We start from the raw sequence: 27,836 nt of genomic DNA, 5'->3' as shown, positions 1-27,836 counted from the left end.
TCAGGTTGGATGGGAAGCGTTGGTTTTCATCCAGAATGTTTCTGTACAGTGCTGCATGTATCTTTTCCTCTATCCTGACTAGTCTCCCAGTTACTGCCGCTGCGAAACATCTCCACAGCATGATGCTGCCACCATGCTTCACTGTAGGGATGGTATTGCCTGGTTTCCTCCAAACATGCTCCATTAGATTAGATGGAAATAGTTTTTCATCCAGAATGTCTCTGTACATTGCTGCATTCATTTTTCCCTCGGTTCTGACTAGTCTTTCAGTTCCTCCTGAATAAAAACCAACACTTCCCATCCAACTTGAGAGGTGCTGCAAAGAGGAATGGTTGCAACTGTCCAAAGATAGGTGTGCCAAGATTGTGGCATCGTATTCAAAAAGACTTGAGGCTGCCAAAGGTGCATCAACAAAGTATTGAGCAAAGGCTGTGAATACTTATGTACCGTATTTTTCAGAGTATAAGTTGCACCTGCCGAAAATGCATAATAAAGAAGAAAAAAAACATATAAGTCGCACTGGAGTATAAGTCGCTTTTTTGGGGGAAATTTATTTGATAAAACCCAACACCAAGAATAGACATTTGAAAGGCAATTTAAAAATAAATAAAGAATAGTGAACAGGCTGAATAATTGTACGTTATATGACTCTTAAATAACCAACTGAGAACGTGCCTGGTATGTTAACGTAACATATTATGGTAAGAGTCATTCAAATAACTATAACATATAGAACATGCTATACGTTTACCAAACAATCTGTCACTCCTAATCGCTAAATCCCATGAAATCTTATACGTCTAGTCTCTTATGTAAATGAGCTAAATAATATTATTTGATATTTTACGGTAATATGTTAATTTCACACATAAGTCGCTCCTGAGTATAAGTCGCAGCCCTGGCCAAACTATGAAAAAAACTGCGACTTATAGTCCGAAAAATACGGTACATGTGATTTTTTATTTTCAATAAATAAATAACAAATTTCACATGGTCATTATGGGATACTGTGCGTAGAAACAAACAAGACATTATTCCATTTTGGAGTAAGGCTGTAACATAACAAAATGTGGAAAAAGTGAAGCGCTGTGAATACTTTCTGGATATGCACTTTATTTAGAAAAGAAAACCAGGTTTCAATAATAGCTCAAATGACGCTCAATATGATCAAGTCATACTTTTATCAGTGTTGAAGTCAGTGGGCATAGTGAAATCTCACGTACACATTAGAAAGCGATACAATGACTAAAAAAGGTTAGATGGTAACTAACTTGAGGTTAACTTTACTGATGGGCTTTTGCTTAGAAATGTAGTTGATAGTTGGTGAAGAGGTAGGAGCAACACATTTGTCACCAGAAATAAGTACCTTTACAATGAATGCAAATGAATATAAAAGTATTATTAAACATCATTGGCAGCACAATCTCACTGAATAAAAAGTGTCCTGAAGCCAGTAATCATGTACAAGAAAAAAGGAGCGTCAGTTAGGTCTGTGTGGCCCTTCTCCGCCTCCAGGTCTGGACCCTCCGCGTCCAGGTGAGCGAATGTCGTGCCAGATCTTGACAAGAGGCTCCCTCTTGCTCCAGATCAGTTTGTGGCCATAGGTGACATACCAGCTGCACAGCGGGAAATACAAACTCAGTGACGATTAGGACATGGAAAAAAAAAAAAGACTTACGCTCCAAAGAGAGCTCCGCCAAGGTGAGCAGCGTGGTCCACCAGTCGCCATCCCAACAGCAGCCCGACTGTGTCCACAGCAACAACTGCTTTAATAACCTGTGGAAGTGAAAAGCATCACGTGTGCATTATTCACACGTCTTGCCTGCACGATGCACATACTCACATTCCCTGCTGTTACAGACACCGCGGGCAGGAAAAGGATGCCCAGTTTGGCTTCTGGCACGTTTGCACAGAATGCAGCCAGAACCGCCATGACTGCACCTGACTGAAGAATCCAGGGGTTAAACTTCATCTTTGCCCTTGATTAGTTCAAATGTAAGAAGAGTCTCACCGCTCCTAATGAAGGATAAATGCGTCCTGAGGCTGCTTTACATACGTAGCTAACCATGGTGGAAATCACACCTAGGAGGAAATAATAAGACAGTTATCTTTAGTTTATTTTCCTTATTATTAGTCTTTGTAGTTCTCCCACACAAGATCATATATTCGCTTTCTCAATGCCCATATCCTCTTGTTGTTTTGTCCTTTTGCAAATGATGCTACAAAGGAGTGTTAGTTTTCAAAGTAAAAACATACGCAAGAATAAGGATGGAATTTTGTGAGAATAAAGCAGTAATTTTAGGGAGAAATGACATCAGTACACATTTAGTGAGTTGTACAATACAATTGCGGTACTAGAAAAAAGGCCTAATTCTATAGAAATAGTATTCTAAATGTATTTCTATATAGTTGCAGTAATTAAAAAATTGTGGCAAATTATTAAAAACAAAATAAAGTTGTAATACAAGACGAATAAGGTAATATTACAGGAAAAAAACTAATGTTTTTCAGTCCTTTTTAACTATTGTAGTTATAAGATTAGTTCAAACTTTATGAAAACAACATCAAATTTGATGTGAAACCCCAAAACACTGTTCAGCTATTTCAAGAGTAGTTTTTTTTCCAATTTTGTCAACATTGATTGTGACAAATAAACTTAATTAGAAGTTGCAATATTTGTACAATAATATCTGTACACTTAGGATGAGTATAATCTTCTGTATATGTATGTAGAGATGAGTTTTTTGTACTTCTCCCTGAATGTATTTTTTCTCTTTAGTTATTTTTGTAGTAATTGTTTATTTCTTTAAAAAGCAATTTTAAAGGAGAACTCTATGATTTTGTTAAAATCATTGCAATAAAGTAATAAACAAAAAGTTTCAATATTTGTAAAACAAACCAATTTTACGTGAATAAAAAATGGAAAATATTTTAATGAAGAGAATAAAGTTGAAATACTACAAAATACTGTCATTTTATGAGGAAAAACCTTTTTCGAGAAAAAAGTTGTATTCACAAAAAATTCTAAACTTACCAGTAATTATTTTTTACTTAATTTTTAAAAACAAAAATACAGTTATAATTACAAATAATAACATAGCTAAAATAATAATAATTTAAAAAAGTCTAATATTAATATTACTTGTGGGAATTTTGTACTCGAAGGAATACTCAATGTTCAATTGATAATTTTTTATCAACTTCTCTAAAAGCTAACGCTATTGTCATTGTTTTTGTAATTTTACTAATTGGACTTTTCTACCGTCAGTATAAACCAGTGATTCTCAAACTTTGGTACGTGTACCACTTGGTATGTGGGCTCCATCTAATGGTACGGCAACTAATTAATTAAAGTCCAGTGTTTTATTTTCAGACAGTGTTACTGTTCAAACTGTGTGTAATGTTACAGTAGACAAAAATATTGAATACACTTGTTAAATAAAACCTCCTCTGCCTTGTTTTTACTGAATGCATAACGCCTACTACGCTACTGTATTTTAATGTTGGTCAGTATGGTGGTACTTAATGAATACTTAGGTCTACTACACTACTGTATTTTAATGTTGGTCAGTATGGTGGTACTTAATGACTACTTAGGTCTACTAAACTACTGTATTTTAATGTTGTCATTATGGTGGTACTTAATGAATACTTAGGTCTACTACACTACTGTATTTTAATGTTGGTCAGTATGGTGGTACTTAATGAATACTTAGGTCTACTACACTACTGTATTTTAATGTTGGCCATTATAGTGGTACTTAATGAATACTTATGTCTACTACACTACTGTATTTTAATGTTGTCATTATGGTGGTACTTAATGAATACTTAAGTCTACTACATTACTGTATTCAAATGTTGTCATTATAGTGGTACTTAATGAATACTTAGGTCTACTACACTACTGTATTTTGATGTTGGCCATTATAGTGGTACTTAATGAATACTTAGGTCTACTACACTACTGTATTTTAATGTTGGTCAGTATGGTGGTACTTAATGAATACTTAGGTCTACTACACTACTGTATTTTAATGTTGGTCAGTATGGTGGTACTTTAAGTTCTTTCTGTACTTGGTAAAAAAAAGTTTGAGAACCACTGACATAGACATTAAAACATATGTTTCTGAATGCCACGTGGTAAGGAATTGAGGAGCGTTCCAGACCTACCAGCAGACATGTAGACAGCGAGGAACTGTTCCCTCCCTAAAAGGGAGACGATCCCAGAGGAAAATGTCCACAGGACATACATGTTGGCCATCATGTGGATGATGGAGTAGTGACTAAAACAGGACAGGACCATAGGAAGGCATTGACTCTCTGGAAAAGACAGAAACAACACCGAGTGTCAAATCCTCTCATTTCAAATTGGAATATGGACATTTTCTGCTATGCATCTCACTGGAGGCTGGGCTGGATATAAAATACTTGAGCATGCTTCTCTGCATCGAGGGGATCCGCCAGCAGCACAGGACTACAGCATTGAGCGCTATAATACCTGCGGAAGAACCACCATGAAATACGCCCCACCCTAAAGAAATGTGGAATCAAATAAAACATGGTGGAGCACCTGAGACGGTTTTCTGGCCTTCAGTGAGGCTGCCCCAGAGGTCATCCGCTATAGACATGAGGAGGATGAGCTGGCGCTGGAAGCCCGTCAGCTGGTTCCACCAGTCATGCCAGTGCACCATGTCTGCGGAGCCCTGCCAAGTACATATCCTATTGCTCAATGACATTCAACAAGAAACAACATAACCGTGTTGTTTGTCATTCAAACATCACCTCGAGGAATTCTTCCGGCTCTTCTTTATCTCTTAGAGTCCTAACTCTTGACTTAATGCTCTCATATTGCAGGATGGCAGCAGCACCAAAAGAACAACCTGTAAACTGAGTCAAAACAATATATCAACGCCACAATTTTAAGTATTAACACCTACAGCATGAACCTTTAAGTAAATTCAAATAATTGTACCACTGTCATAAAGGAGTATTACGTCATACTGGGCCTGGTATACTTCTTGGATAATCCACTTTTTTTTTGAAGTAATGTACATGCTGATAGAAATATTGTCCTCCAGCCATCCATCGAAAACTTACCCCCACTGTAAACATCAGTGGCTTAAGCAGCTTTTGTAGGCGGACATTAGGTCGCGGTGGAGGTTCCGCTGGACACGTGTTGTGTGTTTCTGGGCTGACGTTGCCTTCCTTTGTCTCTGTTTTTTTAGCTTCACGACGGAATCCACGCCTCAGTTGGTTGTAAGAGTCCACTCTTAAAATGCAGGTAAGCACAAACAGCAAAATCCTTTATTTATGCTATGCAGAGTACAATAACTGAAGCGCGTGTCAATGTTCCAGTGATTTAAAATGCCATTGCTCTATGGCACATGTGTCAAACTCAAGGCCCAGGGGCCAGATCTGGCTTGCCACATCGTTTTATGTGGCCCGCAAAAGCCTAGAAATGATGTGCAAAAATAAAGCACTTCAACTTTCTTAATAAACATATTCATTCTTTCAATTTTGACAGAAAATGTGTATGTATTGCATACAATTGCATGTCTTTTAAGTAGGGCTGCAACAACTAATCGATTATAAAAATAGTTGGAGATTAATTTAGTCATCGATTCGTTGGATCTATGCTATGCGCATGCGCAGAGGCTACTTTTTTAAATTTTTTTAATAAACCTTTATTTATAAACTGCAACATTTACAAACAGCTGAGAAACAATAATCAAAATAAGTATGGTGCCAGTATGCTGTTTTTTTTCAATAAAATACTGGAAAGGATAGAAATGTAGTTTGTCTCTTTTATCCGATTATTAATCGAGTAATCGAAGTAACAATCGACAGATTAATCGATTATCAAATTAGTTGTTAATTGCAGCCCTACTTTTAAGCTTGAGAACAATCTAATCATGCAAAAAACATTATTATAACACAGGGGTGTCCAAATTGCGGCCGGCAGTTGTAGTTTTGTTGGCCCATTAAAAATTTAAAAAGAGCAAACATTTCTGATGCACTGCTAAAAAAAACCTACAAAATTTGACACTAAGAACTCTGGCATTTACAAATAAACATATCACAATGCCTCCATGCTTTGACTTTAGTGTGGCCCTTGTTGGAAAAAGTTGCGACACCCCTCTTATCTATTTCAAACATTTTTTGTTACAATAAAATGCTTATCCTCCTGACGTTATCCATCAATTACATTGTTCATAAAGAAATGAATAATCAAATCCATAGGGGATTGTGCAATATTATACATGATACAATTCATATATATTCACTGTAACAAGCTGCCCTCTTGAGATCAGCCATAACTGGAATGTGGCTCTCAATGAAAACGAGTATGACAACCCTGCTTTATGGCGATAAACATTACACAATACTATTTAAACAAGCTATAACATACAATTAGCAGACATATGTGTAACAACAACAACAACAATAACAACACAACTGCAAAGCTGGCGTTGAAAGTTACATGATAGTACCCAATGACAGAACTGTTAGCTAACCACAAACACTATTCCACTGTTCCTCTTTTCACACCACCTTTTTAATATTTTATTTACTGACCTGGAACCTGGCGGAGTTACATTTTTAGCTGTAATTACGTTTGTTTGAGCCCATTTCACGACGAATCCTCTCCACGCCATGTTTGTTTGTGTTGACCTCCACCGGAAGCCCCGCCCACTCAGAGTTTTCATTTGATGTTGCGTTCATGACTGCTGCGGGGAGGGGTTTTCTGCGTTCTCCCAAAGGTTCAATATTGCTTTTGGGGGAAAGAATATAGTAAAGGGAGAAGGAAAATAAATATATACAAATATGTTTATGTAGCAAATGTACAGGTGCACGTCTATTGTATCTAGTATGTTTTATTTTTTTTTAAAAAAACAGACATTGTGGCGTCATTGAAGGCAGCATCTTTTTCGAATACGTATTTTTCACGAGGCTATCACTTTGCTTCCCTCTTGTGGCGGAAATGAACACCTACATAATGCGTGTACTTGGCCTCACAGTTATAGAATAGAATAGAATAGAAAGTACTTTATTGATCCCTGGGGGAAATTCAGCACCACAGTTCGCTCACAATAGACAATAATAAATAATATAATATATATAATATATTATGTATATAATATATAAATATATTCTACATATACTCTACATTTAAGTGCAGTCAAGGAACATATGCATTACACAGTCTGATGGCTGTCGGTATGAAGGACCTCCTGTGTCGTTCCGTGTTGCATTTTGGGAGTCTGAGCCTTCCACTGAACGTGCTCATTCTCCCCGCAAGGTCCGAGTGTAGTGGGTGGGAGGTGTTGTCCATAATGGCTAGGAGTTTTGCTAGACTTCTCCTCTCTGACACCACCGCCAGAGAGTCTAGCTCCACTCCCACCACGTTACTGGCCTTCTCTACCAACTTGTCCAGTCTGTTTGCGTCCCTCGCTCTCAGCCCGCTGCCCCAGCAGGCCACGGCGTACAAGAAGGCGCCCGCCACCACCGACTCGTAGAACATCTTCAACATCTTTGTACAGACGTTGAAGGATCCTAGCCTCCTGAGGAAGTAGAGGCGGCTATGTCCCTTCTTGTAGAGTGCCTCAGCGTGTTTTGACCCATTCAGCTTGTTGTCGATGTGTACTCCCAGGTATTTATAATCCTCAACCATGTCCACATCGACCCCCCTGATGGAAACAGGGGTCGCCGGAGTACTCCTCCTCCTTCCCAGGTCCACAACCAGCTCCTTGGTCTTCATCACATTAAGCTGGAGGTGGTTCTTTCCACACCATGTGACAAAGTCCTCCACCTGTGTCCTGTATTCCTCATCATCATCATCCTCAATACACCCCACTATCGCAGAGTCATCAGACAACTTCTGAAGGTGGCAGGACTCTGAGTGATAGTGGAAATCGGTGGTGTAGATGGTGAAGAGAAAGGGGGAGAGGACTGTGCCCTGCGGGGCCCCAGTGTTGCTGACCAGCCTGTCAGACACACAGTCCTGCAGTTGCACGTACTGTGGTCTGTCAGTCAGGTAATCAACAACCCAGGACACCAAGGGGGCCTCCACCTGCATCGTCTCCAACTTCACACCCAGTAGCCCAGGCCGTATGGTATTGAAAGCACTGGAGAAGTCAAAAAACATGACCCTCACACTGCTCGCGGGCTTGTCTAGGTGGGTGTGGGCTCGGTCCAGCAGGTAGATGACTGCGTCCTCCACTCCCAGTCGGGGCTGGTAGGCGAATTGGAGTGGGTCCAGGTGGGGCTTGACTGTAGGGCGGAGTTGTTCTAGGACCAACCTCTCCATGGTCTTCATGATATGGGAGGTTAGAGCCACCGGCCTGTAGTCCTTCGACGTGCTGGGTCGCGTGCACTTGGGGATGGGGACCCCGCATGAGGTTTTCCACAGTGTGTCTATATTGTCTATATATTACTTACACATAAATATACTTTTTAAATGTTTGTTGAAATTATGTAATACTTTTGAATTAGTACATTACAATAATTAATACATGTTTTTTTGTTTTTTTTTACCTTAGTGGAAATTAGTACAAATGTGCTTAAGATTCTTCCATTGTTTCTGTAAACACAATTGCCTTTTTTCTACAATATTCTTTGTCAAATGTAGTGCAGTACATCAATTCTAGAAAGTATTGATTTCAATTAATGTCTTATGTTGGTATATCATTTCAAAACAATCATTACTGACCAGTCCCAATCCCATGTATGGGATTGGTACCTAGTTTGTATCAAATCATGGCAGAAAGCAGCAGGAGACCAGAGGAAAGCAGAATTGATGACAGTGGGTGTTGCTATTGGCATCTAGACAAGTTCCACAAACTTCTCACTGGCTGGCCATTGGCTCTGAAATTAGGCGAAGAAGTTCCAATATAGCTGCACTGCAGTGTCTGCAGAGAAGCTGTAGGCTCACCTCCAATCTCGTATCTGCAATATACTTGCTGGGCTTTGGCGTCATACAATATTACATACTGCAAGTCACAGCAGGGAGCCAGTGTTTGTATAAGATCATTGTTTTCGGATGCAAGTCAGCTAATTAATGCATGTATTAGAATGGATGTGACTAAAGGACAACCGTGTGCCTTTGCTGCTGTGTAGGCCCAAGGACACACTGCCAAGTTAGATGATATCCTATTGAGGATTGTATCCTGCGGGTGCTGGTTTGGGTCAAAGCAGGACATGGCGGTGGAGCACAGGAGAAACACGATGATGGATGACAAATAAAATAAACAGGACAATCACAACAGTGGTAATATTAAAATGTGTTTGCTACTGCAGTTTAAAACTTGTATCATTCATTTTCCCTTATGAATGATATCAAAATACATGCAAGTTGCTCCATGATCAATGCGGGACATTTATTTTCCCAGCATAGGTGTCCTCTTTCATTGGACCTCTCATATACTTGCAGTGAGCCAACGCCACCGGAAACAGGGCCTCGATCATGCGACAGGAATAGAGGTGTCTGAAATGACTAAAACCTCATCCATGTCATTTAGCTGTTTACACTGATGAATTCACTGTCCCAAGCATGACACGGAACATCATTTAGCCTTGAGACTTCATCGCCAATGTCTGCAACCGGCAACATAGTCCCTTTTTATACATCAGAGGAAACACGAGCTGCAATCGCCGCGTCCCACAAGTGCTGACAAGGCGCTTTCTCCAACACTGATCAATGAGCCCGTTGGATATTAACACACTGGCGCTTGTTTTCTGTCATTTTCCCACCTCTCCTTTTACTGCACCGTGGTTGCAGTGTTTGCATTGTGAATTACCCACAGTGACATTTAAAATGAGTTATGTTTGCACGACAGCATCCAGGTCCAAAATACTCGAGGTGAATGTTTTAAAGATTTAAAATGCAACAGATCACAGGAAAGGCTTTTGAAAAAACAATTATGCGTACACTTAAGCTCTTTGTGTGTTTAAAGGGGAACTGCACTTTTTTTGGAATTTTGCCTATCGTTCATAATACAAACAAGTAGAAGAAGACACAAGTTCTTTTTTTTGCATTCTAATATGTAAAGATCGGCTTGTTTTAGGTGGCTAGCAATGCAGCTAATGGGAGCAATCCATTCTGCCCTTAAATCACTTTAAAAATGCATTCAAAAAACGTCAACAATACTTAATTTACGTTCCGTAACGAAACTGTAGCAATATTGTTATTGTAAGAGCAAACACTGAGGAACTATTTTTATAGCGTACTAAAACATCGGTGTGCTACGGTATTAGCCGTGAGCTCGCTACAGTGAGAGATAAGCTAGCTTCTACGTCAGTACCCGAATTGTGTTTGAGTTTGTAATGCACAACAATAAGACACTAATCTGTACTAAGTGAAAAACATGAACAATCATATTATAGTATCTGTAAAGTATAAGCCCACATTTTATGCTTTGTTTGTACATGGCACCTGTCCAGTGTGTACCCCGCCTACCGCCCGAATGCAGCTGAGATAGGCTCCAGCACCCCCTGCAACACCGAAAGGGACAATCGGTAAGAAATGGATGGATGGATGGGGTTTGTACACAGCCAGCTTGACAGTGTATGTACTGTAGATGCAATAACATGCATGACGTGCTGCATGTATCATAATTGATAGTATAGTGACTCACTCGATGGACAGTTGTGCTTTTGGTCCAGCTGGCTGGGGACGTTTCCAGTTGATTTTGGGTAAGCAATCCATTTTTGTCGACATAGCTTCGCTCCAAGTTCCACATTTACAGCGTCAAAGTCACGCTGACCTCACTCTCTCAGCTTCCGTTTGACTCAGCAGCAGTTAATCCTACGTATATTCAGCTTCAAAAGTATAAGGTTGTGAATCCTTATTTGTCCAAAAATAGTCGTCTTAGTCGTCTATTAGCAAGTATGTCATGATTACAACACAATCGCATTTGTTTCCGGAAGTAAGAACACGCATTTGTTGCTGGAAGTCGGAAGTGTGCTGCTATGGAAACGGAGATAAATGCGCTGAGGAAATTAAAGTTAAAGTACCACTGATGGTCACACACACACTAAGTGTGGTGAAAAAACCCTCTGCATTTGACCCATCCCCTTGTCCACCCCCTGGGAGGCGAGGGGAGCAGTCAGCAGCACCGGTGGCCGCGCTCTGGAATCATTTTGGTGATTTAACCCCCAATTCCAACCCTGGATGCTGAGTGCCAAGCAGGGAGGCAATGGGTCCCATTTTTATAGTCTTTGGTATGACTCGGCCGGGGTTTAAACTCACGACCTACCAATTTCCGGTAATGCATGAAATGACTAAATGCCTTGCAATGTGTATGTAAAACATTGACAGAGGGTTTTGAAGTTGTTTTAGCTGCATTTTCCAAGTTTTTTTTTACCATCTTTAAAATCCTAAAAATAAAATGACGTGTGTTCTTGACTCTCATAACGATTGTGAACGATAGGCAAAATTCCCCCAAAAAGTGCAGTTCTCCTTTAAAGGCCTGACAATTCGCAAATTACTGGTCACTTCATTTTAAGAGCTTTTTACTCAAACCCATTGCACAACACATTTACAATCCATTGTTTCATATACCGTGCTGCACACCCTTGACATCAGAATTCCACCGCCATATCCAATAACTGCCACAATATGGCTTAGGACACTGTATTGATTGCATTCTTTCATTAAATATTGATATCCCTCAGCAAATTAGCACCTGCCGGGGCTACTGTCTACGCTTTCGAACGTGTGGTCAGACATAAATGGCAAGGACAGGACATAACTGTAATTTTGAGAAATGTGTTAATAATACAAGTATTACAGTGCGAAGTATATATGGGTTGGTGGACAGGGAATACAATCTTTAATACGTCAGCATAGAATTGAACATGAATAAAACTACATTGTTTTCTCTAAATCTTAATTATGAGCTTATTTATGTTTATCATAGCAGCAACAGCAAGCTTCTAAAAACATGTTGGATCAGCTTTTTACTATAATCAGCTGATGTCCTCCTGCGTCAATAAGACTCCAAAAGACACACACACACACACACACACACACACACACACACACACACACACACACACACACACACACACACACACACACACACACACACACACACACACACACACACACACACACACACACACACACACACACACACACACACACACACACACACACACACACACACACACACACACACACACACACACACACAGAATTAGAACACTATAGAGAAGGAGAGAGAGAGAGACTTTACCTGAGTGGGTGCTGCCACGTGCGTCAGTGGGTCCCACACAGGACAGCAGGAGGTCATTTTGCACTCTGTTTATTGAAGCAAACGTCCTGACTCAAGGCTGCTCTTCTCACCAGACGAAGCGAGGACGGAACCCCGGTCCGAGAGCATCCACTAGGAGCAATCGCATCCACTTCTGCACCACAAGAGGACATGGGTGATAAAAACGCTGGTAAGACACACTCATTTTATTATTATTATAATTTTTTTTACAGTTGGTATACTTTTGTTGTGTTGATGTAAGTTGCATGCATACGCTTGTGTGGTGATGATAGTGTACTAATGCAGCATGCTATTACCTTAACAGCTCCCTCTACCCCTTCACTCTGTTACTCCGTGTAAACACAACACAAGTTTAACCAACACAACTATTACCAGATCTGTTTTGGATTAGGTCAGACTTATTTCAAGTTACATTTGCAGCCAATGTTACCCATTTGGTTTTAATTGACACTAAAAACCAAGCACAATAACCAACAAAAAAACAGGCTGGCTGTTTCCAAAAAGTTGCTAGTCAGTGCCCATTCAAATTAAATACCACCTTTTATCCACTCAAAGAAAACAAATAGCAAGTAAGACCACAAAGTACTTTGTTTGGTTCATACATGCGTACAATTTAGTGCGCTATTTCTTTCATGGAAAGAAGAAAACAGGCAACACAAAAATCCTGAGTCTTGGTTTTGTTTTGTTTAGAGCAGTGATTCTCAAACTGGTACGCAGCCTCCGTCTAGCGGTACACCAAATACTCAGTTAATTAGATATTGTAATGATGTGACATGTTTTATTTTTCTATATTCAAACACAGTGTTACTGTTCAAACTGTGTATAAAGTTACAGTTACCAAAAATATTAAATATACTTGTTAAATAAAACCTTGGCTTTGTTTTTAATGAATACCTAGGCCTACTATGCTACTGTATTTTAATGTTGGTCATTAGGGTGGTGCTTGGAGAGCCAAGTGTTTTCTGAAGGGCTACTTGATGAAAAAAAGTTTGAGACCCTCTGGATTTAGGAGTTTTTTCTTGCCTCTGTCGACAATGCATGGCTTTCTATTACTTACAAAGCAGGGGTGTCAAACAGTTTTTTTTGAGGGCCACATTGCATTCATAGCTGCCCTCAGAGGGCCGCGTGTAACACTAAATATATATGAATATTAACCTATTATAGCCTCGTTACACAATATGCTTATCGGCAACTGTTTTTGATTATTATACTTTTGAACAGATTGATGGAGAACTTGCTTTGAAATCGTAAGTCAAGATGTCAAGCAGATATATAGGTATTTATTTTTGATAACCAATAAAAAACAACGTTTGGAACATCTTAGACTTAGACTTTGACAACATTTTAAGATACACAAGGGAAATTGTTCCACACAGTAGCTCAGTTACAAGGGATGGAAAGGATATAATGCACATAAGGGCACAAAAAGAGGGTGAAAACAAAAGTAGACTAAAAATGTACCGTGGTAGCAATATAAATATAACATATATGTAATATTTACATATTATATATACATTATATAATATATACAATGTATATATATATATATATAAGAAATCCCAATTGCCATGTACAATATTACAATATATGTAACAGCTGCAGGAAAAAAAGGGCAGCATAAAAAAAAGAGTAGATCCAGCAAAAAATATACATTATACATGTACACATGTATACGTGCGCCTGAAAGAGTGGCAGCACATCACAGTAGCTCCTTTGTTGCATGATGAGACAATATTAAAGTATAGAACAGGGGTTCTTAACCTTGTTGGAGGTACCGAACCCCGCCAGTTTCATATGCACATTCACCGAACCCTTCTTTAGTGAAAAATTTTATGTTTTAAAAAAAAATTCAAGACAAAGTTATATGTTTGTTTTACTAGTGCACAAAATGAACCGTGCATGAACATCCCCTTGTTCAAAGAACAAAACCAACACAGTGTATGAACTCACAACAAATTACACACTTGCAAATCAGATGGAAAATCAGAGGGAACATTGTTTAGGGGTATCCATAATACTTAGACTTAGACTTCCTTTTTAATGTCATTCAAATGTTAACTTTACAGTAGTACAGATACGCCGATAGGGAGAAGTTTTTATTTACACGATTGATTGATTTATTGAATGAAACTTTTATTAGTAAATTGCACAGTACAGTACATATTCCGTACAATTGACCACTAAATGGTAACACCCGAATATGTTTTTCAACTTGTTTAATTACGTCGGGGTCCACGTTAATCAATTAATGAGTCAGGTGTGTCTTGACCGCTGCGGCGGAGGCTCTGCCGAACCCCTGAGGCCGACTCACCGAACCCCTAGGGTTCGATCGAACCCAGGTTAAGAACCACTGATATAGAACATATGCAATTGCATGCTGAACAAATACATTTAGCCAAGGGCTTTATTGCTTCCAGCCTTGTGCAGGCCACATAAATGATGCCATTTGATGTGACGGGCCACTTTGAATGATGTGGCGGGCGAGTTAAAATGATGAAATGACTTGACTTAAATCTTTTCCTTTTTCTATCAGTCTTTTTTTTGTAAATGGTGTTTTTGTTTTCCTCATATAGCATCTCCAAATGTTGCACAAAGCAAGAGGTCTTGGTCACTGCTTTAGGACAAATTGGAACTGAAAATGTAATACAGCAAGATACACATCAGCATTGTCTTAATGCTAAGTAGAACTATCACAATACATCTGGCGTCATAAATAAAGTAATACTTATGCCTCACAAAAGTGTCTTAAACATGCCTTGTGGGTTGCTAACTATTTTGAAGAGCTGAATCGAATCTTGTCTTACAATGATAACTTTGCCAAAATACTTCCTTGTGTCTGCTATCTGAGCCAGGTGCGTGTATAGTTAGATCTGCCTCTAACTGCACTGCATTATTGATACAAATAAAAGGACAAGGCCAATGTAAGGAAACTACACATGTAATCCTGAAATAACAATTAGACCAATCATTGGACAACATGTATAAAGGTACAACCTTACTTCATGATCAAAATAAATGCGGTACTAAAATTAAGCTGCTAGCTAAAGAAATCAGTATATATAAAATGTACATGCATAGCAGTTGTATGTTGGAAGAATATTATGGCTGGAAACCAACATTGTAATGAAATGCTCAGTAGTAATAGTACTGTTGCAAAAATAGTTTTAATGATTAAGTGGCTCTTTTATACTTTGTAATAATCTGTTTTGCTCTTCTGGACTGTGCTGCTGTAAACAGTGAGTCATCCTGACATCCCATCATGACCCTCAGTGTCACTTTAACAATATGTTAGGAAAACATATTTATCTGAAATATATACTGAATATTTTTTTAAAATTCAAAATTTACAATGTTTGACTTCAGCTCTGTTTACATTACAGTTGAGACACAACCCATTGTTATTTCAAATATATGCTGCACAAAATCAACTTACAAAGCAAATAAAGTTATTTTTAATTTCATATTAAATAGATGACATGTATTTTTTTTTTGATATTTGCATTCAGAGCAAATGTCACCAGCAAGGTGAATTTATGGATGTTTCTTATGTTGAGGTGAAATTAGAGCTGGCTTATATTTCCATGGTGTCATCAAACACACATCAGCGTTAACTCAAATACACACAGGACATCTTGTTTTTCGGGCGGTCAAGACGGGGACAGTGGAATCAGTTTGAGCCAAATCATGCAAGCATACAAGCTCATGAAGTTTTGAATCAAATTCAGATTTGTCTAAGTGCTTGCTACAGGCCCGGTTGTCTTCATGCCGATTTTGGTTTTGCTTCTGCGGAGAGATTGTAGTGGGAGTTGAATATTCCGCACCATGGCACTATCTGAGTCCTCTTCCCTCATCCAATCTTCCCTTAAACACCTCACTGACCTTTTCCTATTTGCATGGCTGCTGCTGTTCAGACGTTTTGCTGACCTGAAATATCCTTTTATGTACATTGTATACATTAAAACACTGTAGACATGAACCCAAGGGCGGGGGAGGCGGCATAATGCGTTGTGCTTCCTGTGCAAACTTGTATGGCACTGTATATAAATGATATGGAACCGTGCAGCAATGCTATCTGCAGTGCGCAATACTGTCAGTTGAATGAAAACATTCAAATGAAAGCTCTCTATTCATCCATCTCCTACATGTTTACCTTCCCCAAAAATGAAAACTAAAATCACTATATTAAACTATTTTTGGGCAACATTAGCATCACTAGAATTCTTCCCTCATACCCCTCAAAATCTTCAATATTTTTTCTGTGGAAATCCCTGTTTTGCTCATAAGCACAAGGCCATTTTTTCATATAAATTAGAAAACCCTTGGTAATAATTAAAACATCAATTATAAGTGAATGGGTGAAATCGTACATTTTTCCAAACACTGTTTTTGTAACATAATGTTATCATTTTGTTGCTACAAGCTACACCTTTAAATACAGTGGGACCTCAATTCACAGACTTAATTGGTTCTTGAACGGCATTCGGGAATAAAAAAAAGTTGCTATATTTGAAATCAGTTTTGCCATAAGAAACAATGTACATTTGAATAATGGGTTCCAGTCTTCAGTCTATATTTTAATAAAAGTAAACATTTAAAAAAAAAATTTGTTTATTGGATTTTTGACATATATAGTCCAGAAATACAATTGAACACATGTCAAATGCTCTTTGTTCAACGGGATGTTCTGTTGTTTATTGATAAGGCTTCAACATTGAATTCAGCAGTAATTGGTCTCTCTAACTCTACCGCAGCAGACTGATCAACCAACGGAATGTCCAGATTGTCATCAAGCTCAGGAGTAGAACGATGAGAAGATGAGTAAAGGGATGCATAGAAATTCCTAAATATATTATTTATGTAAAGATCATCTGTAACTATAACTGAATTTGATTAAATCTGCGGAATATAGTTTACCAGTTTAATCGCCATGCTCAGAAAACTGAGATCGAGAACCAAGTACTTGTTCAGTAGCACGGTCTGTCGCAAGGACATTTAGTTATGCCTGTGGAGAGAGCCTTTCCTTATAAGTGTCTGGGTTTTGAGAGGTGGAGTACAAGTTACCTACCAGAGATATGCGTTATGTCAAACTTGTCAATTTATTCTTCCTGAGTTTTTTCTCATAACTTGTATTGGATATTATCTCCCCCCTAATGTATGCCTTCAGCGCCTCCCAGAGTACAGAGGCCGTCATCCCGGGAGTCTTGTTCAAGAGCACAAAAAAATCTATTTGACACGGAACAATATCCACAAAGTCCTCATTTAGACGCCAAGGCGCACGTGTGGTTGTCAGGTTTTCTAAGAAAAAAATACTGAAATTAAAGCATGATCAGAGATAACAATTGCATCATATTTGCATATAGATATAGATACAAGTAATTTACTATCAACTAGAAAGAGTTATTGCGGGTGAAAGTGGTGATGAATGTGAGAGAAGAAGGAATATTGCCTCCTAGAGGGATTTAAAAAGCACCAGACATCTGAAACAGAAAATTCTTCCATAAAAGACTGAATTATCTTAGCGGACCTTGACAGTGGCCACGTTTTGGGTGAATATCAGTCATGCTGGGGATCGAGCCAACAGTTAGTCTCCTCCTAGTATTTAATAGTACATTGACAGGTTAGGGAGATTCAGAAAAAGACGTTTGAAAAAAGTGTCTTTGTCATAGTTGGGAGCATAAACATTTACGAGGGCTACTGGGGTGTTGAAAATCTGGCCAATGGGATCAGAAATACCATTGAAGTGTACAAAAGGGAGAGATTTATGTAGCAAAATAAGAACTCCCCTCGATTTGCCCAAACATGTAGAGTGGTAAGTCTGTCCTATCCATCTTCTCCTCAGCCTGAAGTGATCAGAAAGTTTAAGATGAGTCCCCTGCAAGAAGATTATTTGGGCGCCCAGATGAGTGAGATAATGAAATATCTTACTTAGTTTTATAGGATTAAAAAGACCTTTGTAATTAAACCTGGTAAACCTAATGCCACACCCACGCAACGTGGTTGTTAGATTAGGCTGGGTCATAGCAAAAGGATGCAAACATCAAATAAACGGTATACAAAAATGTAAGTCTATTTAAAAACTCAAAAAATAAGCTTGACTGATGCAAAGAAAAGGAAAAGAAAACAGTGGCCATTTTATTGTTTTTGTCGACAAAGTCTGCCGTCTTTGTTGATTCTGGCCGTTGAAAAAAAGTGATCCACAACATTGCTGGAAAGAAAAGACCAAACCTCACGTTGGGACATGAATATAGCCTCTTCTGCACCGCAGCAAAGGCCGTTCGCTTCCGAGCCACGGCCGGGGTGGAGTGGGAAAAATTGAAATCCTCTTGCCCATACAGGATAGCGGAGAAGCATCACCCGCCCTGCGCAGAATCTGGTTTTAGACTTGAAATAAATTCACTCATGCAACTAAGCCTGAGGAGGTTGGCCGTCTTTAGACTTGGCGCGGAGGGCACGGTCCATTGTGGGCTTGTCGACAAGATTTAGGACCTCCTGCAAGAATTGAACGGTGACCTCAGTTGGCCGGGGGCCCTCACTGCCCTTAGGAAGGCCCACCACTCTGACATTATTCCACCTCCAGCGGCCCTCCAGATCATCGCAATTTTTTTTTTAGAGAGGAGATCAACGGTGACAGCTTGTTGATGCTAGTGCAGAGTTTGGTTAGCTCGTTAGCATTAGCAGTGCACTCCAGGCTAGCGATGGCTCCACTATGGGACGATAGAATGTCTCAATGGCAGCCACCATCTCCCGTCTGACACAAGATTTAAAGGCCTACTGAAACCCACTACTACCGACCACGCAGTCTGATAGTTTATAAATCAATGATGAAATCTTAACATTGCAACACATGCCAATACGGCCGGGTTAACTTATAAAGTGCAATTTTAAATTTCCCGCGAAACTTCCGGTTGAAAACGTCTATGTATGATGACGTATGCGCGTGACGTCAATCGTTGAAACGGAAGTATTCGGACACATTGTATCCAATACAAAAAGCTATGTTTTCATCGCAAAATTCCACAGTATTCTGGACATCTGTGTTGGTGAATCTTTTGCAATTTGTTTAATGAACAATGAAGACTGCAAAGAAGAAAGCTGTAGGTGGGATTGGTGTATTAGCGGCTGGCTGCAGCAACACAACCAGGAGGACTTTGACTTGGATAGCAGACGCGCTATCCGACGCTAGCCGCCGACCGCATCGATGATCGGGTGAGGTCCTTCGTCGCTCCGTCGATCGCTGGAACGCAGGTGAGCACGGGTGTTGAGCAAATGAGGGCTGGTGTAGGTGGAGCGCTAATGTTTTTATCATAGCTCTGACGAGGTCCCGTAGCTAAGTTAGCTTCAATGGCGTCGTTAGCAACAGCATTGTTAAGCTTCGCCAGGCTGGAAAGCATTAACCGTGTAGTTACAGGTCCATGGTTTAATAGTATTGTTGATTTTCTGTCTATCCTTCCAGTCAGGGGTTTATTTCTTTTGTTTCTATCTGCAGTTAAGCCCGATGCTATCTTGTTAGCTCCGTAGCTAAAGTGCTTCGCCGATGTATTGTCGTGGAGATAAAAGTCACTGTGAATGTCCATTTCGCGTTCTCGACTCATTTTCAAGAGGATATAGTATCTGAGGTGGTTTAAAATACAAATCTTTGATCCACAATAGAAAAAGGAGAAAGTGTGGAATCCAATGAGCCCTTTTACCTAAATTACAGTCAGAGCGAAAAAACATACGTCATTCACTGCACTCTAGTCCTAGTTACTCATCCACGAATCTTTCATCCTGGCTCAAATTAATGGGGTAATCGTCGCTTTCTCGGTCCGAATCGCTCTCGCTGCTGGTGTAAACAATGTGCAAATGTGAGGAGCCCTTCAACCTGCGACGTCACGCTACTTCCGGTACAGGCAAGGCTTTTTTATCAGCGACCAAAAGTTGCAAACTTTATCGTCGATGTTCTCTACTAAATCCTATCAGCAAAAATATGGCAATATCGCGAAAGGATCAAGTATGACACATAGAATGGATCTGCTATCCCCGTTTGAATACAAAAAAAATCATTTCAGTAGGCCTTTAAGATTGACGAGGATGTTTGCTCTCATTTCGTCCACCTTCTGACTTATCCACTTACAGAGGGCCATGTTGATAACCAACTCCTCCATGATATTTGGATCCGGAGACGCACGGGGCTTAGAGCGTCCTAGCTTGTCGGATTTCCTTTGGCTAGACATCGCGGAATTTGCAGGCGCACTCCATAAAAAAGAAGCGACGCACGTAAGGATGGGAATCGAAAGCTGGTTCTTGTTCAGAAGCGGCTCCCAGTTCATCAATTCCTTGGAATCGCTTGCCATTTTTTCAAAGGATTGCCTTAGGATGACGTCATCACGCAACGTGCACACTTTGCTTAAAGCACCAATATAAAGGAAAAACAAGTTGACTTTATATACTGAATTGTATTTACAATCTGAAAAGTGTGTGAAAATAGCGTCTAAACATCACAAAATGCCACAATTTCAGATGGCCACTTTAGATATTCCGCTCTGAATGTCTTCGGCAATTTCCGTAGATTCGGGGTGGGATGATGTCAGAAGGGGAACGCTTCAGCACTCTGCCCATATCAGCAGTTCAGTGATGATTGAAATACACATACATTGGAAAGAGATGTGCTGTTTATTATTAACGCATGCTTTTTTTTGTATTCGAAATGGTAAATAAATAAATTAAAACATCCGCTATCAATTGATCGAACAGGGGCTTCTAAATAACCATCCAAAACACGGCAACAATACACTATTTACATTTCGTGACCTGAATATTGACAAATATCAGCAATATTGTTGTCATAATCACTAACAGATAAACATTTTTTAGCAGCACATTAATCACAGAGAGCTAACTAGCTTATGCTGCTGTATTGACATACTGTCAGCCGGTCTACTGCTGCCAGGCAGATCGCGTCTCAGTTTGTCAAAGTTATTGTAAATTATAAATCATGACTCTCACCTGGATAATAGGATGGTTTAGCCATATATTGAGAAGTTGTTCATCTGTGACATTCAATTTTATACTCTGGGATTGAGAGAAAGACGTGAAAACCAAAGACGAGCGCCTGCAGCAACTTTTGCTTTTAACCCTTCGTATGGATTATGATTAATTTTTCATCTAAACGGGAAGTAAGAATATCTTATCAGTCGGCATCCCTGTGAAAGCAGACATTTTACAGTAAGTGATTGTTTTATGTTCATAGTATATATTTCCTGTTTAGCACTTAGCAATACTGCTACATGATGCTATAGTGTTTCACTGAAGCTGGATCTGTTTAGCACTCAGCCTCTAAAACTTGTAGATGATCCTCCTTATATTCAGGCTCAAAAATATAAGGTTCTGGTTCTTGTGATTGGCTTGCTCATTATTTCCCAAAATGGCTCGGGACTATCATTGAAATTCATACTATTTCCATCATATCTATGTACTCACAAACTTTGTAAGTCTTTTGGTGTTGTAAAATCATACGATAATAGCTTCAAAATAGAGGCAACGTGTTTTTCCTTCATACTGGTACTTTAAAATCACCTAAAGTAGCACAGTAGCTAAAGACAGCACTGCCGTGGTGACCGAATGGGCACTGGGGATCGATCAGATGTGCTGTGGCACAAATTGGCTGCGCTTCGAGGCACACAATGGGTGAACGGAATGTTCCCACACTAAGACAAGTTTTGTACACCAAAGAATATTTTTTTCAGTCCGTGGTTTGTAAATCGAAAAGTCTGTATAATGAGTGGGTTTGTAAATTAAGGTTCTACTGTCTAGTTATGCCGTCCCCTCTAATAAATATCTTATCCCTATTATGCCTGGTACTCTCTGCAGTAAATAGTAGCACTAAAAATCACTAAGGATCTCAAACATTTAGTTTGTATGATCACAAAGGAAATGTTTGATGTGCAGGCTTCCATCTATGAAAGCCTGCACATCATTTCTTCAACTCCTGCATTACCTCACCCAAACACCGGCCAGCTTGCTTGCTTGCTACTTATGCAGCTTAAGTTTGGCGTGCATGCTCCGCGTCTCCCCTCCCTCATGCACAAAACCTCCCCCATCGCTCCTCTCCTCCTCCTCCTACCCACCGCTCTCTCTTCTCCTTGTCTCTTTTTTTCCCCCCCTGCTCTTACGTCCGCTGACGGTGCCATACAATTGGAGCACAGTGTGTCGTCCTTGCGTTGCCTGGAGAAACGAGAGGAGTGTGGATGCCGACAGTAGACCGAGCGGACTAGATGAGAAGCCTGGAGTAAGGTGGTGGTGGGGAGACTGCCTCAAAATGCCTGATCCTAGCCTAACGTGTCCCACAGCCTGTGCCCTTCCGAGGCTGTAGAGAGATAGAGGCGATGCTGCCTGACCCTGCATGCTGTGTTGTGGTGTACCATTGTTTGGATTGAGACAGGCTCCCATCAAAGCCAAATCAATGAGGATTCTGAGGCCATTCCTTCAGAAAGGAGCGCATATGCTGCAGTGTTTCTGTGGACAACGATCGAAGTCGCCCACTATCACCAACGGTGAGAGACCTCACACACACCGTGCTCGTTTTGTGGAGGGGGGGCGGGATGATGGTGAGGATGAAGAGGATGGAGGTTGAGTGGTTTCATTGGCCACAACAAGTCCAGTGTGTGTGTGTGTGTGTGTGTGTGTGTGTGGCTGCGGCGCATGCATGGAGTCTCTCCTTTAGCGCTGAGTTAAGTGTGCACCAGTCAGCTGCCGAGCCCCGCAGTCCTCCGCGCTTCAGCCTGTGCGCCAACGGGTGCAATGTCGCGTCAAAGTCCCCAAAACTAAAGACGGCAATCAGTAACGTGGATATAGACACCACTAGGCCGCAGTTCCCAAACTTTTCATTTCCTGGTATCGTAGACAATTTCTTCTTACGTCAGTTGTACTTCTAAAAATGTCTATTATTCTTAGTCCTTGCATCTGGACTGTCAAATTTATTTAGACCTTGAAGCCGTTGCTCAAGTTGACGTATACTCCAAACTTTGGAAAGTTTCTGTGCTACAGCCCACACAGATGATAATACAATTACTAATCAATACTTAGGCAATACAAAAGCAGAGAAACATTATGATCATTACAATTAAACGTAACTTTCTGGTTTGAATGTATATAGCATGTCTCTGACTCATACATGCACATTTACACATGCTGCAATATGACGTCCATAGTTGAGTTGGGTGGGACTATAAAAAACTTAAAACGTGAAACATGACATTTACAGCTGGAGAACATACTTGGAAAAGTTGCACTGGAGTCTAATAAGTAGTTTTATTGGGCTTCATACTCAAGAGACAGTTGTAAATTCCTGTTGTGTCGCTACATTAACTCAGTGCTTCTCAAATATTTTCTGTTACGCCCCCCTAGGAAGAAGAAAATATATCCCCCCCACTCTCCCTTTGACTATAAAATCAAATCAACTTTATTTATAAAGCACATTTAAAATTTACCACAGGGGTAGCCAAAGTGCTGTACAATGGGCAGGTTAAAGGCCTACTGAAATGATTTTTTTTTACTTAAACGGGGATAGCAGATCCATTCTATGTGTCATACTTGATCATTTTGCGATATTGCCATATTTTTGCTGAAAGGATTTAGTATAGAACAACGACGATAAAGTTCGCAACTTTTGGTCTCTGATAAAAAAAGCCTTGCCCCTACCGGAAGTAGCATGACGACACCGGAGGAAGGGCTGCTCACATTTTCCTATTGTTTACACCAGCAGCGAGAGAGATTCGGACAGAGAAAGCGACGATTACCCCATTAAATTGAGCGAGGATGAAAGATTTGTGGATGAGGAACGTGAAAGTGAAGGACTAGCGTGCAGTGCAGAACGTATCTTTTTTCGCTCTGACCGTAACTTAGGTACAAGGGCTCATTGGATTCCACACTCTCTCCTTTTTCTATTGTGGATCACGGATTTGTATTTTAAACCACCTCGGATACTATATCCTCTTGAAAATGAGAGTCGAGAACGCGAAATGGACATTCACAGTGACTTTTATCCCCACAACAATACATCGGCGAAGCACTTTAGCTACTGAGCTAACGTGATAGCATCGGGCTTAACTGCATATAGAAACAAAACAAATAAGTCCCTGACTGGAAGGATAGACAGAAGATCAACAATACTACCAAACTCTGGACATGTAACTACACGGTTAATGCTCTCCAGCTTGGCGAAGCTTAGCAATGCTGTTGCTAACGACGCCATTGAAGCTAACTTAGCTACGGAACCTCGACAGAGCTATGCTAAAAACATTAGCTCTGCACCTACGCCAGCTCTCATCTGCTCATCACGACCCGTGCTCACCTGCGTTCCAGCGATCGACGGTACGACGAAGGACTTCACCCGATCACCGATGCGGTCGGCGGCCCGGAGACGGAGGAAGTCAAGGTGAGGTCGGCGGCTAGCGCGTCTGCTATCCATCTCAAAGTCCTCCTGGTTGTTGCTGTAGTCTGCCGTTAATACACCGATCACACCTACAACTTTTTTCTTTGCAGTCTCCATTGTTCATTAAACAAATTGCAAAAGATTCACTAACGCAGATGTCCAGAATACTGTGGAATTTTGAGATGAAAACAGAGCTTTTTGTATTGGATTCAATGGGCTCCGAATAATTCCGCTTCAACTGTTGACGTCACGCGCAAACGTCATCATATCGAAACGTTTTCAGTCGGAAGTTTGCCGGGAAATTTAAAATTGCACTTTATAAGTTAACCCGGCCGTATTGGCATGTGTTGCAATGTTAAGATTTCATCATTGATATATAAACTATCAGACTGCGTGGTCGGTAGTAGTGGGTTTCAGTAGGCCTTTAAAAGATAACACAAGAGAAACGAGCAAACACAGCACAACACAACACAAACAGAGCACGATAAAAAATAACTAACTAAAATAAATAGAACATAAAAACATTAAAACAGTTTCAAAGCCGGTGTATTATGGGGCGCCATAGCAGGATGGATATCACTCAGTGTTAAAAGCCATGGAATAAAAGTATGTTTTTAAGAGAGATTTAAAAACAGGAAGAGAGGATGCCTGTCTAACACTCAGAGGTAGGTCGTTCCAGAGCTAGGGAGCAGCAGCGGCGAAAGCTCTGTCACCTCTATCACTATACTATAAATGTATAATCTGTCTATAAAATTGTTATATGTACACCTCTGCATAACTTATCAACATTAAAGGAAACAACACACTGGTCTTTCCTGGTCTCCCAGCGAGGTTCCAGTGAAGCCAAGTGCTACATACGCTTCATCATATTATGGTATGGCAAAAAAAATTGAAATAACTTTAGGCTTTTCTTGCTTTTGTCAAATTGACATCATTAACTAATTTGCTTAATTGATCTTGACTCAGGTTCATATCATTTTTTTTTAAATGTTAAAAAAAACATTTACAAATCTTTGTTTTAATAGATGTTAGTATCTACTTTTCAGTTTTTTCTTTTTACGTTATGTTCTTTTGTTCTATTTTATTTATTTATTTTCTAAAATTTTGGCAAATAGGCCCATGGTTGAATTTTGAAGAATCCTGATTTACATATTTAGTGTCTCCAAGTTCTGTCTTCATCACTATCACTAGTCATGACTCACAGACTCCCGGCACGCTTGCAGAGTTGTTCGGCACGCTTCCACGCCTCACCTTTCGCGACACACTCCCCTGGCTTGTGGAGGAGCCCAAAATGCTTGTCTGGATCTTCACTCCTGTGGCAAATACTTTGCCTTTCATTACCGCTTGTGTTTAATTGCAGAGTAGATGCATTTGTGAAAAACGCACTTCCTGTCTTTCACTTTTAATGCGTATCATGTAAGAATTTTGAGCGGCGTTACGATGCGTATCCCCACTTAACATGTTTTTCTTCTTCTACGCTGCCGTTACATCAGCCTGTGTTTTGCTGTCGCCCCTGCTCAGCGGAGGACATACTGCATCAATGAACACTTCTCTGAGTGGCTTCATTATTTGGGGGATGTTTGGCGGGCCAAATGAACAGCTTTGGCCCCTATTGAAGGCTCCTGCACTGTGGTGGTTTATCGCTGGTACTTTAGCTGAAGTGTCTCTCAAAAAAAATCAGGGCAGATAATTAGAAACTCCATCAGGCACAGTGGACTCCTTTGAGACAACTGGAGCAGAAGCAGCACACACTGGGATCTGTGGTAGTCAAGAATAAAAGCTTTTTATTTGTTCTGTTGGATAAACCCTCATCACACCTTCACGAGTCGGCGCATTGTTTCATAAACTTTTTCAGCGGTTTTTGGTTTCTCTCCAGGTCCCAAAACATTGTGTAGAGCCATAACATTGACTTATACCGTACACATCTCCATCCATTCATTTTCTACCGCTTGTCCCTTTCAGGGTCGCGGGGGTTGCTGGAGCCTTTCTCAGCTGCATTCGGGCGGAAGGTGGGGTACACCCTGGATAAGTCGCCACTTCATCGCAGGGCCAACACAGATAGACAGACAACATTCACACTCACATTCACACAGTAGGGCCAATTTAGTGTTGCCAATCAACCTATCCCCAGGTGCATGTCTGTGGAGGTGGGAGGAAGCCGGAGTACCCGGAGGGAACCCACGCAGTCAAGGGGAGAACATGCAAACTCCACACAGAAAGATCCCGAGCCCGGGATTGAACTGAGGACCTTCAAATTGTGAGGCACATGCACTAACCCCTGCTCCACCGTGCTGCCCCCGTACATATCTATTATTCATAATAAATAACACATGCAAATATGAATCAAAGTATGTTTGTCTGCTTGAAAATCATCAATTATCTCAACATTTCACTCCGACTGCAGTACATACAGTGCCTGCTGATGCTTGTATTGTTAATACATTTATTGTGTCTATAAATTATCCTCAAATGTACGATATCAGGAAGAAATTAGTTGTCACTGAATCGTCTGTCAGACTTGGTGAAATAAGGGGTGCGTATTATCAAATTTGGTATAAGATGCTATTCTTTGGGGCAGCACGGTGATACCAGGGGTTAGTGCTGGTGCCTCACAATAAGATGGTCCTGGGTTTGATCCACAGGCTCGGGGTCTTTCTGTGTGGAGTTTGCATGTTCTCCTTGTGACTGCGTGGGTTCCCTCCAGGTACTCCGCCTTCCTCCCACCTCCAAAGACATGCACCTGGGGATAAGTTGAGACTAGTGTGTGAATGTTGTCTATCTGTGTTGGCCCTGCGATGAGGTGGCAATTTGTCCAGGGTGTACCCCGCTTTCTGCCCAAATGCAGCTGGAATAGGCTCTAGCCACCCCTGTGACCCCCGAGAGGGACTAGCGGTAGAAAATGGATGGATGGATGGTATGTTTTGCAAGCTGAAATGTCAGGTATTCCCTCCTGTATTGCAAACATGAAAGCTACATTTCACATCATCGTTTTGGCAGCAGCACATTAAGTTAAAGTTAAAGTTAAAGTACCAATGATTGTCACACACACACTAGGTGTGGTGAAATTTGTCCTCTGCATTTGACCCATCCCCTTGATCACCCCCACATCAATTTACCTGCTGCAGTCTTTGAGCCTCATGTTCAAA

The 27,836-nt window shown here is 40.4% G+C and overlaps 2 protein-coding genes across 6 annotated transcripts in view; one reads left to right on the top strand and one right to left on the bottom strand.

Moving 5' to 3' along the window:
• Positions 1-27,836, top strand: part of fgf12a (fibroblast growth factor 12a) — a 105,132-nt gene that overhangs the window by 2,386 nt on the left and 74,910 nt on the right. For 2 of the 5 annotated variants that reach the window (XM_062022839.1, XM_062022841.1), the window contains exons 3-5: positions 5,229-5,284; positions 10,444-10,518; positions 12,353-12,447. In XM_062022839.1, the coding sequence (XP_061878823.1) occupies positions 12,429-12,447 (19 nt within the window). In that variant the 5' untranslated portion in view covers positions 5,229-5,284; positions 10,444-10,518; positions 12,353-12,428. Of the gene's footprint in view, positions 1-5,228; positions 5,285-10,443; positions 10,519-12,352; positions 12,448-22,452; positions 22,811-27,836 lie in introns of those variants that run through there. The other 3 variants (XM_062022838.1, XM_062022840.1, XM_062022837.1) reach the window with 2 other exon arrangements.
• Positions 509-6,697, bottom strand: parla (presenilin associated, rhomboid-like a). The gene is made up of 10 exons (XM_062022833.1): positions 6,580-6,697; positions 5,101-5,272; positions 4,786-4,890; positions 4,574-4,706; positions 4,406-4,501; positions 4,174-4,323; positions 2,012-2,082; positions 1,844-1,945; positions 1,679-1,776; positions 509-1,616 (listed from the first exon to the last, which is right to left on the bottom strand). Exons 1-10 carry the CDS (start codon positions 6,657-6,659, stop codon positions 1,481-1,483), a joined length of 1,143 nt encoding a protein of 380 aa, XP_061878817.1. The 5' UTR covers positions 6,660-6,697; the 3' UTR covers positions 509-1,480.

This window comes from Entelurus aequoreus, linkage group LG16, assembly GCF_033978785.1.
Source record: "Entelurus aequoreus isolate RoL-2023_Sb linkage group LG16, RoL_Eaeq_v1.1, whole genome shotgun sequence".
NCBI lineage: Eukaryota > Metazoa > Chordata > Actinopteri > Syngnathiformes > Syngnathidae > Entelurus > Entelurus aequoreus.
This window is presented reverse-complemented; position numbering and strand designations above follow the sequence as displayed.

Coding starts and splice junctions, on each gene's coding strand:
- parla (XM_062022833.1), bottom strand. CDS start 6,659: ATGGCGTGGAGAGGATTCGTCGTGAAATGGGCTCAAACAAACGTAATT. Junction 4,707..4,785: donor AGCCGGAAGAATTCCTCGAG/GTGATGTTTGAA, acceptor TGTACTTGGCAG/GGCTCCGCAGACATGGTGCA. Junction 1,617..1,678: donor GGCGGAGCTCTCTTTGGAGC/GTAAGTCTTTTT, acceptor CCCGCTGTGCAG/CTGGTATGTCACCTATGGCC.